Raw genomic sequence first — 14,305 nt, forward strand, 5'->3', positions numbered from 1 at the left:
GAGAAACTCCCCTAACACCAAATTGCGAGCAGGACTTTAAGTCAGATACTGTATTAAGATCCCTGATGTCATCAATATTATTATTTATCTAACAGCACTTCATATGGGAATGCCCATATAGCCTATGGAGGAAGACAGCCCGTGTGGCTGGTTCAGACAGGGATCTCCATGTATGGGCATGAAAGGGATTGTATACGATGTCAGATGTGAAAGACGTCATAGGATTTTCACATAACGAATAACCGAGTAAGCATGTTTGGGGTCTCAGCATATCTCCATATACAGTACATGGATCGATCTCCATATATGGGTAACTGGTCTGATACACATCACTGGACAGACGGCCAAGACATGGCACAACCTCGCCGTCGCGTCTTACTAGTTTTAATCCCATACTGTTGTACTTGCTGCCTTGTGTATATGCAAGTTTAATATCATCACTTACAAATTAGGCATTTAGCAGACACTCTTATAGAGAGTGACTTAGCCTACAATAAACATACATTGAATTATGCAGGAGCCCAGTTTTGGGGGCGGCAGTGGCTCAGGGGTAGAGAACCGTCATTAGAACACAGAGGGTTCCCGAAGGTTTCCCAGTTCGATCCCGGGCTCCCCCAGAGTTAGTCTCGAAGCGTCCTTGAGCAAGACTCTGAACCCTAGTTGCTCCCGGTGAGCAGGTTGGTGCCTTGCATGGTTTCCTCTGCCATCGGTGTATGAATGTGTGTGTGAATGGGTGAATGTAATTCGCCTGGCGGGCCAGCCTCTATCACACACTGCGTTTCCACCATGGGGTGGTGTTGTGTGGTCTGGTTTATTAACCAGGCTTGAATGTAATGCACAATCTCTGTAAAGCGCCTTGGACAATGGCGCTATATAAATGCACCATTTAGCTGGAACCATAGTATCAGTCTAACAATATACTATTGAAATAACAGTCTGTAGAAAATACCCATTAAACAATAAACCTATGGCATAGTGAAATGCTGTCAAATTGCATTCCTATATTGTGATCAGGGAAAAAACAAACAAATAGGTTTGCATGGAAATGGAAATTCTGGACCTTAAATACAAAAATAAATGATATGTATTTGGCCCCTCATTTGTAAAATAAAATCAAATATACATGTTTGATTTGAATGCAGAGGTAGGCCTAACCCACTGCTCTGGTTACCTCTGCATGATATCCACTAGCCAGCCATATCTTGGTCAGTCGCTAGCATCAATGGCATTGTTTGACATTGTGTGACTGAGGGTAACAAGCTGACTCAGAGGGCAGTTGACTCACTCTCTGTATCTAGAAAACTGTGACTATGTTATTTCTTTTATCAACGCAAGAACAATGGCTGGATTTCAGCCTGCTAACTTTGCAGTAATCAAAAGCTGAACTATTAATCCCCGTCGATGATGTCATTGGTAGGCAGGTTTCTGAACTATATCCCACCAATGAGATGCAGAGTGTGTAGATGGAAATTGTGCCATCTTATAACAAATTTTATGAATAGGCCTATAGGTTGAAAATGGGTGAAGTGCTGCTTAACTGATCAAACGTTCTGGTATCATTTCCCCTCTCATATAAAAGCGGATCAGGTCCAAGAGTCTGGATTGGTGTCGATCTCTAGTCGAGAAACTCGACACAGATTTTATATCTTATACAGGAGACTTGCCATGTCCATGTGAGAGTGTGCCATGGGATGGCACGTATACATGCATTGTTCAATTATGTAATAAGAATAAAAAAAACGTCAATTGCATAATTCACCCCCATGCACTCCCTCTTTCTTTTCTTTCACTTTCTGGAAATTATGGAGCTTGCACAAAAACAAATTTCACCCACTATTTTACACCTGTAAACCAGTGTGATGTGATTCTGAATTAGCTGGATCTTCATTTTAGAACAAAACAATCAAGAGCAGAGCAACAAATACACCATACTGATACCAGAATAGATCTTAGCCTGTGAAAACAATTTACTCACTCATTGAAACAGTATGTAGATTAGGAAAATATAAGTGGTAATCTCTGTCGTTTTATAAGGAACATTCCTACCAACCCCTCTTCAGAAGGTTGCAACTGACTTTTGCTAAAGTAAAACAACCTTCAATCTAAATTGATTGTATCACTTTAATGATGTTGTAGCTCTCTTTGGCACGCCACCCCCCTCTAAAGCAGACTTGTTTTCATTCTTGACGTTCTTAGTGGCAAACACAAACACCCGGTGACGAGGAGGAAGATTCATGGAGATCTCCTTCGGCGTGCGCCGAGGCCACCAGAGGAAGAGCTGCCTGCCAGGCTGGGTCATTAATGTAAGTCCACAACTCACATTATCCAGATGCTGAGCAGCCTGTTCTGCTTGAATGATTTCCATTGCTTGCCTTTTCATTGTGCACCTGCTGTGGTTGGCAATAATCTGTGTACTCTGAAGAGTTTGAGAAGGAAGTTTCATAGTTGACCCTGATGGAATGCACTGATGGGGGCAGGGGTGTCGCACCAAATTCTGGGCCCTGGGTACCAAGGATTCACTCACATTTTGTGCTTTAACTATTGAAAAATAGCAGATATACAAGCTCACAACACAAGCTTGAAGATCTGCTATTTTTGAAAAATCATGAAAATTTGTCTGAATATTTCAAACCCTTCGAAGGTTTTTTGAAAAAGCTATGTTTCTATGCCAGTGGTGCTCAAATGTTTGCTCAAAAAGTACATATATTCAAAGATTTGCACAAATGTTCACGACTTTTCAAAAATAGCTCTACAAGCTTGCAGCGCGGCACTCGGTCCGGCGCTGTGAGCTTATATATCAGCTATTTTCCAATAGCTTAAAGAGGTGGTGCCATGATTCCCCCCCCCCCCCCCCCCCTCTAAAACATGATTATCAGGTATTATGATCATACTAGGAGGAAGATTTCTTCCAAAAAAGTTTACAGAAAGAGTTAAAATTGGGTTTTTATGTGGCCACACCCCCAGTTCATTAAGTATGCATGGATGGCATGGTGGGTGGTGACCCAGCTGATATAGCCACACCCCACAGTGTTGGGTGAATGGCAATTGGGGAGGAGTTGATACTGTGACATACTTAGTATCTGTGTTTTTTAACTGACACTTTTGACCACAAGGGGCAGCCTCCAAGAGAAAACAAACAAATACTAAGAGAATACATCATTTCTCAAAAAAAAAAAAAAAAACACATCAGGGGGTCTAATGAAGTACTTTCAACCTCCTAGACACATGAAATACAGAAAAAGTACAAAACTATGGCACCACCTCTTTAAGACAGGCCCCTCCACCTTGGGCCATAGTAACTTGTTTTCCAAATGTATTTCAAGATTTTGCCCCCTTTTTGGTTTTCAAAATATTGGGATCAACATGGGACCCAAACATGTAGCCTTGGTCAGACTGTAGTTCTGAATAAAAGCACAAGAAGCATTAGGATGTTATGGAGATGGCTATGGACACAGTTCATGATCCTTCAACAATCTACATGGAACCACAATTGCAGTCGATAAGACTTACACAGAAAACCGTACAACCTAAAATGGAAAGTCTCATCTGTAATATTAACTACTGTTGTTAGCAGACAAAATAAGAAACACAGCTAGTTTGCTGCAGTACAGTTAATTTGGTGGTTTAAAGTTATCCACGTTTTCTTTTGATATATTTACAGTCACCACTTCATCAGGGCAAATGATATACTGTAGTGCTACCCTCTCAAAATCCTATTAAACCTGAGATTGATCCTTTTAAGAATGGAAAGGTCACAACATTTAATCTAGGTTTTATAATTTATTATTAACATTTGCCAACCAATCAAGGACTACAATTCAAGCAGGAGATATTAGTACTGTAAATGGAACATTGGACAAACTATGATATAAGCAAGCCATCTATTTTGTTTAAAGAAACACAATATAAAAAGCATGCAAATAATATGTAATAACATCAACCCTCAGTGTCATTACATTTACAGTACATGTAATTACACAGAAGATACACATGGATATTGGAACAGGCCCAAAAATCACTTCATTTTGGTAAAACCATTTAAAATGCAATCTCAATAAATCCATGGCTTTTGGTTTTAGGGGCTTGTGTACATTTGTCTCTGCAGTTTTCAGAAAAATCTTTGTTCTTCTGAACAAGATTGAAGAAGAACCAACTGTAAATCGGTACTGAAATAGCCGTGACCTAAGGAAAGAAACTTAAACAGTTTAGAAAAATGATGGGAACAACTCAATTGTGCCTTTCCAACCTGAAGTTGGACGTGTGTATGTGTGTGTGAGCGAGTGTGTGTGAGAGAGAGTGTGTGTGTATGTGTGTGTGTGTGTGTGTGTTAGAGCAGTGGTTCTCAACCTGTGGGTCGGGGGGGTCCCCAAATTATTTGGGGGGGTCCCCAGATGATTAACTTAATGTGCAACGTTGTTTTCTCACTGCACGTGCACAGTAAACAAACCAACATAAAGTTCAAGTGTATAGGGGGCATCTGCACATTTCTAAAGTGACAATTTAAGGACTTTTTAATACCTCTAAAATGACAAATTAAACATTGGCCAAATTGTCAAATATTAGAGGCTGAAATGCGAGGCGTTGTGAGCATGTAGTTCTGCTATTTTCACAATAGAACCGTGTTATACAAAATGTAATGCCTCAACTCTAAGTTCTCGTCAGGGTGGGGGGTCCCCAGTTAAAATATGGTTATTTTGGGGGTTGTGGCCTGAAAAGGTTGAGAACCACTGTGTTAGAGAGCGAGTGTGTGTGAGAGAGCTAATGTGTGTGTGAGAGAGAGAGTTTGAGTGAGAGGAAATCAGGCTGTATTTGGGATTGAGGGCTTTCATGCAGGTGAGTTTGGGCCTGAGTCAGGTCTTTAGATATCATTGTTCATTTTTACAGGTTATGCCAATGATGGGCTGCCATAGCAACCAATCACGCGCTCTCTTACATTCGTAAGCTTCCTGTATTGCCGGGGTCTTCAACAGGGGGTCCGGGACCCCTCGGGGGTCCTCAGTTACTACAGGGGGTCTTCCAAAACTGAGTGGTAGAACCCTTTCCCCCCCTTTTTTATATTAAACACTTGAACTGAACTCTAGTGTCCATATTCGGAGAACTTTGGCCAAAAATAGCAGATCTACAAGCAGAGCGAGGCGTTGAGAGCTTGTAGATCTCGCTCTGCGAGGCGTTGAGCGCTTGTAGATCTGCTATTTTTGGCAAATAGGTTTGGTGTAGAGCTAAAAAAGAGCAGACCAAGTACAGAGTGAAAGGTCAAGTTTACTAAGTAGTAAGCTTTTAAACCACGTCAACGTAATACAATAAAACAGCAATATGTTTTAAGCCTTTAAAGTGAATTAGATCCATGAACTACCGTGCATATTGAGACATGATAGCGGTGGACACTGGACATTAATGACGATAAGATTGCGTCCAGCCGTGTGTAATTTGCCGTGCGTAATTGTGAATTGTGGAGCAGAGTAGAACAACGGAGGAGAGAATAATGCATCTCTTTGACAGCATGTCGTGTATTATTTCCACAAGTTGTATTTTCTCAGAGCACCGCTGCTGTATCAAAAGAGCTATGTTGCCGATCTGGTGCGAGATAATAAAAAGAAAACAGTTCGCCCGTCGCTATTCCTCAGCCTGAGTCCAACCACCACACACCCACGGCAGTGAAAGTGAAAGCGCATCGCGCTGGCTCTGCTGCTTTGGCCAGCTCTCAAGTAGAATAACAACTCGTCGACGCATTTCCTCTCCAAGCGGTTATAACTTCAAAATAAGAGCTCCCTGTTATATGATCAAGGCAACTTTCAAGTCACGTGAACTGATTTTATTTTTAAGTCTAGTTTACAAGTAGTAGGAAGTATGGACTCAATAAGAATTACATGACAGTCACAGTCCAGCGCTCTCATACCGCACCACAGTATACTGATGTGATAAAAAAATTATATATTTTTGACGGCTCGACTCAAACAATTGGCGTCGATTCCCGGGGCTTAAAACGACGAGTCGATTCGTCGATTTTTAGAGGACAGGCCTATGGGGGTCCCTGCTGCATCTCTCTCTCTGCTAAGGGGTCCTTGGCCTGAAAACGTTGACGACCCCTGCTGTATTGTGACGCTAACTTGGCATCCTTCTGATTCAGTACTTCTCGCAAAGGCACGCCTATTTTCTTAAAAAAGAAATGAAGAAAACAAAAACGAAACAACATGGAAGAATGACGTTTAATAATATGGCAAATATACAGAGGTGCATTCATGTCTTCAATCACATAGGCACTGCAGTGTCGTGTACAACAGAACTTAACCATACATTACAAGCCATATCAAAAATAAATGGGTACCGAGGAGAATAAAAGACCCATGGAATAACGGTTATCGATTTTGGTGACATGAACCCTATAGCGTCCTTATTCTCGGGGCAAACATCCGTCAAATAGCAGATCTACAAGCTCGACGATTATGAGCTGGTAGATCGGGGTTGTCGGCGAAAGAGATTTGTTGTAGGGGGAAGGAAAAGGAACGGACCACCTTGGGGACACCGTTCAACTTACATATACGGGGTTCAATAAGCTAAAGAGGGCAACGTCGTTGTACAACGATCACCAAATCACAAACAACCCAGTAGGTGATGTATTGTCTGTTGTCTCTGCATATCCGAGTAGACAATATCAAGACAAAATGAAAATGCATGTCGTCTTGGGAAACGAGGACTTCAGTCCATGCTGTGTCTAAAATAAGAGTTGATCCATTTCTTTTGGTGGCAAAGAGTCCGCGTCGTGACGTGTCTCTGTTGTTCAGTGGAGGAGCTCCTAAGTGTCTGCATCGATCCTGTGAGCTGTACAATGGGAACAGTAAGAGAGATCACAGTTAGCACAAGGCTAAAGCCCCTGTACAATGGATGTGTCATTTAGCTGAACGTCTATGGACTAGGGATGGGACGATAAGCGATATTATCGTTTATCGTGATAAAAAACACTCACGATAATCGTATCGTGGAGATTTAATGTATCGTGATATCGTCCTCCGTCATGCACTGGGTTCAATTCACCTTTTATTTGCAGAGCGGCATATCCGGTACCATTTAAACCCTCTATAATTGGTAAAAGGTATTTATAATATACGTACTTGATACAGTCTTTTTTTCCACTCTCAAATGCCTTTGCCAAAAAATAGCCGATCTACAAGCTCACAACACGCCGCTACGCGTTGTGAGCTTTTTCTTTTGTCACAATAATTGTGATATGACAATGGACAGCTGTGTTTCAAACTGGAGGGAGAATTGGACACACACAAATGCAGTACATCCATCTACTGCTAGAGCACCATTTTACTACTGTTGTCAATAAGACTTGGAGCATGATAAACAACAACAATCCTGTCCTGAATGTTGCAACCTTTGTGAACGTCACATTTCTAACCGTTGCCCTGGGAAACCGGCATAGATAAAACGTTGGGGAGAAACTGCTCTTAATTAGCAAAGCCAACAAGAAACGGTTTTCACATGTCTCCTGGCAACAATAGACTGTTGAACTTGTTTGACTCTACAGTGCAGGTCGGATACTCCAGTGGGTATGTTTTATCCTGGATAAGTCTCAATCAAAATTGCTATCCAGCTTCTTCTGTATGTCGCTACCACAGACTGTATAAAAGATATGGACAAAGCGAAGCCATTGGTTTCTATGCAGCGCAAATGACACAATGTGGGTCCTTGGCATGGGTGTTGCCATCATAGATTGTAAAGGCACCAGAGGATGCTATTGGCTGCCAACGGTCACGTGCAACCGCAGAGACACATGGGAGAATGTGGTCGGAGCCTTCCGAAATACAGCACATGAAGAAGAACACAGCCGGCTGGTATTAGTTTAGTTGGCCACGCCCCCTGCAACTTTATCATCAATTTTAACATAAATGGGACCTAATTTTCACAAAACGCATATAATCGTGATTGAAAGGCAATTTTTTACTAGCGATAGGAACCATAAAGTATTTATGAAAATGTTAATTAAGGTTAGAAAACGAAAGGGGAAAATGAATGGGGTCCAATGGAGAACAATTATTTTTGCGATCGGCCGGGGGGGAAAACTGCGCAACTAGCGGCCAATCATAGGAATTTTTAGTTCCGTATTGGAGTCATTTTAAATCGGCGGAACTATGCCCCTGGTCACTACACAACATTATATTGCCTGTGTGTGTCCATGAGCCAAACTAGTGAAACAAAGCAGATCTACAAGAGCTTGTAGATCGGCTATTTTTATTCATTTATTCTATGGAAAAATGTTTGAATTTGCATTTGATTTGGGAAGCATTGAGTATTCTATCTTAGTACAATCTTTTTGAAAAACACAAAAAAGGACATATCTCTGCTGTCGGGCCGAAACCTCCTAACTCCAAAATGTTCATTTTCGGGAAAATTAGCTCAAGTGGAGTTAGGAGGTTTTGACCGAAGGGCTTTTTACTACTTTTCATTGGTTCAATATTATTTTAACCAACACACAGACGTAAACGGCTTTTTTATTGTTTTCTCTTTAATAAATATACAGTTTATAAAGCTTGGCTAGATAGGAAGTCATAAGAATGAGTTGTCAATGCCCCTGGTGGATGAATTTTATTTAGGCCGTGACCCCCAAAATAAACACATTTAAACCGGGGACCCCCACCCTGACAAGCACTTGGAATTGTAGGTATTACATTTAATGTGACTCAGTTCCGCAGATAAATATTGTGAAAATAGCCGATCTACATGCTCACAACGCCTCGCGTTGCGAGGCGTTGTGAGCATGTAGATCGGCTATTTTCACAATGTTCGCCTCTTGCTTACTTAATATTTGACAGTTTGGCCAGTCCTGTCGAATATTCGACTATTCAAATACTTTGAGGTTGAATAATTCGAATACTAAAAATCACTATTCGTGAATGCCCTACCAGACAGTGATGACATTTTACTGTACTAGCAACCTATGAAAAATGCATCGGCGACTTACATTGCTTGGGTATCCTGAGTGCTTCCATGTCGGCTGACAGGACTTGATGCATGACTCCACGGAACTGGTACAGCACCTTTAGACTCTTCTCCTCGCCCACACAGGGGTCATAGAAGCCAGGGAGCCCTGCCTGCAAAGACACGGTCAGGTCAGACACCAGCAGCACAATGAAAGAAGCACATACCCAGTGGAAAAGTAGCAAAACCACAGCATAACAATACTCTGTCACAAGTAAAAGGCCTGAGTTAAAAATGTTACATCGATGATGTTACAAGACGATGGGTTTCTGACCTGCCCACAGCCCTCCTCTGAGACACAGACAGATTAGAAAAGAATTGTGCTATTTCATCATGAACATTTAGTGAGGACCAATTATATGAAGATAGGTTGAAAAGTGGTGAAGTCGTCCTTTAAGTACAGCACTCAAGTAAATGTACTTGGTTGCGACCGCAGGTCACAAGTATAATACCAGTAAGACTCCCTAATCGGGAGATTAGCTTTGCGTGATTTTAGGGCAAAATCTGTATAGGAGCAGTGTCCAAAAATGTGTTTTGCAAGAACCCCCCTCATGTGAGAAATGAGGGGTGGAGGTTGTGATTTGGCAGGCAAGGAGTGTGTGTGTGCAACGTTTGGCATGGATAGGGGCAACGGTGGCGTAGATATGAGTAGGGGAAAAGTGTGATGTGTGACATGACAGACAGACAGACAGTCTGACTGACAGCCGGTGGATGTTTTGATAGTAACTGCGACCTAACGGTCGCAATGAAAACTGGCACATCTTGTCCATGTATCGCTGTCACGCTTGACACTTGTCTGTGGTTCTATGGGTTTGTCTGTGGTTCTATGGGTTTGTCTGTGGTTCTATGGGTTTGCCTGTGGTTCTATGGGTTTGTCTGTGGTTCTATGGGTTTGTAGCTCTGACATCATGCTCTGATGTCACTGTGATGTCAGGGGAACCACTCTTAATAGAATGGGTTTGCCTCTCTGACATCACGCTCCAGCTTGATGTCCCTTTTATGCCCATAAATGGAGATCGCTGATGTCATCACGAGTCACACTTGCAAATGAATTACGTCCTTGTCCGTTTTATGCCCATATATGGAGATCCCTGTCCCGATGTCATCAATATTAAGCGCATATCTGGGAATGCCCATATTTGGGAATGCCCATATTTGGTAATGCCTATGACTATCATGCAGGGGTCTCCATATGTGGGTAACTGGTCCGATATACATCACTGGCCAGATGGCCAAGAATTGGCGCGACCGAGGTCACATGTCGCCCTGAGGTGTCTTACTAGTTACTTTACACCACTGTACAGTACTGTAGTGTAGCAGACAAGCGTGTGTTGTGTGAACGTACCTTTGTAGCCTCTGTGAGGATGAGCTTGGAGTCTTTGACCAGACACTGCAGTGGCACGGTCACGTCGATGACCCTGGCCCGCTCGTGTTTCCTGCTGTTGTCCGTCACAAACTTACCGTACCAAGCGTTGAGGATGATGAGACCTAACCCAGGAAAACCAGGAATAGAGGGATGGGACGATATAAAAATGTCATATCACGACTATCGTGACAAAAGAAATCACGATTTACGATTTGCCAAAAAATAGCAGATCTACAAGCTCACAACGTGTCGCAAACGCGATCTGCTATTTTTTGGCAAAGACATTTGGCAAAGACTATCGAGTACGTATATTATAAGTACCTTTTACCAATTGTAGATGGTTTAAGTGGTACCGGATATGCAGCTAGGCAAATAAAAGGTGAATTGATCCCAGTGCACAAAATGTCTTCTAAATCCTAACAGTTTTCTGACAAACTTATATCTCTATGTAAATGGTTCTCAAACTTTTTCATGTGAAGGACCCCTAGAAAAGTATTTGACCGTTGACTCCCATCTAAAAATATTTTGTTCCAGGGACCCCAAGAAAAAAAGAGATATGAGTTAACATTAACTTATATAAATATTCAAAGATTTTTTCACGACTTTTTAAAAATAGATCTACAAGCTCATAGCGCGGCACTTGGTGCCAGATGAATTGCAGATCTGCAAAGCCTGCAACGTGTTGCAGACACGATAATTGGAACTGGAACGCCACGAGCTGATAAATTACATTTATGGGGTCCTCTCGTCTGATTAGATAAAAAATTGGCAACGTATTTTCTGTTCGCTCCAAGAGCTGGAGAGGTGGGGAGACCCCTTTTACTGAACAAACACCCTGTAGCAGTGACTGGAATATAGAGTTGTAACTTTAACAAAAAAACAACTTTTTGTTCCTGTTAAAATGAAGTTGAGCAGGTGTGTGTCATTATACATCGTTAACAGCAGCATGACAAGTCCCATCATCTCCGGGAACCTATTAAATCCAGTCAAAGTGACATGGAGGACAGGTGGTATGAGCTAATTATCAGTTGTTGCACAACCTCAGGTGAAAACCATGCTGTCAGGAGAGAGCTTTTTGATAACACACAGCCGCTCCAAAAGCTATTTTCACCACTCTGTGAGATGGAAAAAAACGTTTTCGAATGATCTCACGATCTAACTGCTTTTGGTCACATGGGGTTGCAGACAGTTTTCAAACATAACTCTTATCACAGCATAATCCACAGAGCCGTTCTTACTGTGTCAATGGAGCCAAGAATGTCACACAGTCTGTCAATAGATTAACCACTTTAGGCCTAGAATTATTGAATGCTTTAACCAGTGAAACATAGCAGATATACAAGCTCACAAGCTGTGAGCTTGTATATCTGCTATTTTTTTTTTAAGTCGTGAAAAAGTGTGCAAATCTTTGAATATATGTATTTTCAAAGCGCACGTTTGTAACTCAAAGTTTGCTTCTGGGTGATCCCTGGAACTAGATATTTTGAGATGCGGGTCCGGGGCCAAATCAATATCCTTTTGGGGGTCCTTCACATGAAAAGGTTTGAGCAACACTGACATAGTAGTCTCTCAAGAACAGACTAACTGAGCTCCAGTTACAGTAAGTGAAAAGGACCTTTTCTTTGACGATGGCTGGCCAGATGGCTGACATAGAAACATAGGTTTTTCAAAAAATCTTAGAAGGATTCAAAAGACACTTATAGAATCGGGTCAAAATTCTAATTTTCACGATTTTTCAAAAATAGCAGATCTACAAGCTCGCAGCGCGGCACTCGGTGCCGCGCTGTGAGCTTGTATAGCTGCTATTTTTCAATAGTTAAAGCATAAAATAATGATACAGAATAATGTGTACCCCGTTCTGAATGGGTTTAACACTTTCAACCTGCCGTCTTTGTTTTGGTGCATGTTCATTAGCGATGGCAATGTTCAAACTTCAAAAAAATATTTCACTTTCAATTCAAAAAATATTTTACTTTCAATTAAAAACATGAGAAGGGACAGTTTGCTTTTGAGGTGAATTTGACTATTTCTTTCTACCATCTACTAGGGCTGCATGATTGAGGCTAAAATTATAATGCTGCTTGTTTTTGCTTAGTATTATAAGGACGATTATTAATCAGGACTATTAGCAGTGATACCTTTTGGTAGAAAAGGAAAATACATTTTCTTAAAGGAGTAGTTCACCCCCAAGTCACGCTTGTATGGAGTCTTGAGTTCAATAATATTTTTGAGTTTTTGCTGCATTCCTAAGACAATAATTTGATAACAATAAATTTACCCCCATTGATTCCGGATGGGGACCCAAATGCATGTGGGTCCGGAATCAATGGGGGTAAATTGACTAACATTTTTTTTTGTCTTAGCAATGCGACAAATACGAAAATGTTTTATTGAACTCAAGTCTCCATGGCGAGAGTAATCAATAGGGAAAAAAAACATTTTGGGGGTGAACTACTCCTTTAATGCCTTGGTCGCTCATTGTTTTGATCGGTATTATTACTGTATGCTCTATCTGTGGCCAAATGTATTTGATCTCTGTCAGCCCCAAGGGATCTGGAGATGGTTCGTACATTGTTCTGGTTATCACAACTTTGTTTTGTCAAGTCCCGCCCGTTGTCCCACCCCTCTTTGCACCCAGACTTTTTAATACCTCTAAAACTAAGCATTGGCCAAATTGTCAAATATTAGAGGCAGATTTGTGAAAATAGCCGATCTACATGCTCACAACGCCTCGCAATGCGAGGCGTTTTGAGCCAGTTCAAATATGATTATTTTGGGGGTCGCGGCCTGAAAGGTTGATAACCACTGCATTATGGCACTGTACACAACCCAAACTTCTACCAAAAAGTGTTATTACGCTTTAAAGATCAGAAGGAATCGTGTCTTCAGTGGACGGAAGATTTGCAGATGTGTGTCTCAGGAATAAGGTTTGCGCTGAACAACGTTCAAGATATACAAGCTCGTAGATCTGCTATTTTTGAAAAATTGTGAAAATCATTAAATATTTCAAATCCTGTTAAGGTTTTTTGAAAAAAAATTATGTTTCTATGTCAGTGGTGCTCAAACATTTTCATGTGAAGGACCCCAAAAATGATATGTATTTGGCCACGGACCCCCATCTCAAAATATTTAGTTCCAGGGACCCCCCAGAAGCAAAATTTGAGTTACAAATGTTGGCTTAAAAAAAATACATATATTCACTCGGTGCCGCGCTGTGAGCTTGTATATCTGCTATTTTTCAATAGCTAAAGTATAAAATGCTGCTTACCCATTCTAGACTCCTCTGCTTCGATAATCCTGCGTACGGACTCCTGCATCAGTAAAACCTGCACAGATGACAGAGACGAATCAAAACAAACACCTACAATACAACTCCATGTGCACCGTGCTTTGTTCGGTCTGCAGGCAAATCCAATCGCTTTCTCAAATCGGAACTTTCGGACCGACTGTCTGGATAGGGCTGTCACGATTACAAATTTAAGTTGCCGATTAATTGTCTCACAAATAATTGCGATTAACGATTTAATCGTGTTTTTGGTATTTAACATATCATTGTTGTCGGGTGGAAACCGTGTATGTCCAAAAGCGTTCATTTTGTATCTATCATTTAAAAAATTAACTAAGCTAGAGAAAACAGCCGATCTACAAGCACACAACGCCTCGTTGTGTGCTTGTAGATCGGCTGTTTTCACTAGCTTGTAGATCGGCCTTGTATGATGAAGCAGGGCTTTACTTAGCGACAAAACGTACACATTTGAAACTTGTAGATACGTGGTTTCTACCCGACAGTGACGATATATGAATACAAATGTAATTTCTGTTTGGTTTTAAAGCTTCATAATCACAAATTGCACAGGAGAAGAAATTACTGTCACATTTATAATTGTATACTTTCTGATAGCTGATACACAAGCTTTTGTGACATGTTGCAATCTTGTAGATCTGCTACTTCTGCTG

General features: G+C 41.3%; 1 protein-coding gene across 1 annotated transcript in view; it reads right to left on the reverse strand.

Moving 5' to 3' along the window:
• Nucleotides 1-6,192: 6,192 nt before the first annotated feature.
• LOC308291349 (dnaJ homolog subfamily C member 11) overlaps nucleotides 6,193-14,305 on the reverse strand; it is a 32,004-nt gene continuing 23,891 nt past the window's right edge. The window contains exons 13-16 of the mRNA XM_080733341.1: nucleotides 13,617-13,674; nucleotides 10,328-10,470; nucleotides 8,966-9,095; nucleotides 6,193-6,819 (exon numbers count right to left, since the gene is read on the reverse strand). Of these exons, the coding sequence (XP_080589467.1) occupies nucleotides 6,794-6,819; nucleotides 8,966-9,095; nucleotides 10,328-10,470; nucleotides 13,617-13,674 (357 nt within the window). The 3' untranslated portion in view covers nucleotides 6,193-6,793. The remainder of the gene's footprint in view (nucleotides 6,820-8,965; nucleotides 9,096-10,327; nucleotides 10,471-13,616; nucleotides 13,675-14,305) is intronic.

Source organism: Nannobrachium achirus (genome assembly GCF_963921795.1).
Source record: "Nannobrachium achirus genome assembly, chromosome: 9".
NCBI lineage: Eukaryota > Metazoa > Chordata > Actinopteri > Myctophiformes > Myctophidae > Nannobrachium > Nannobrachium achirus.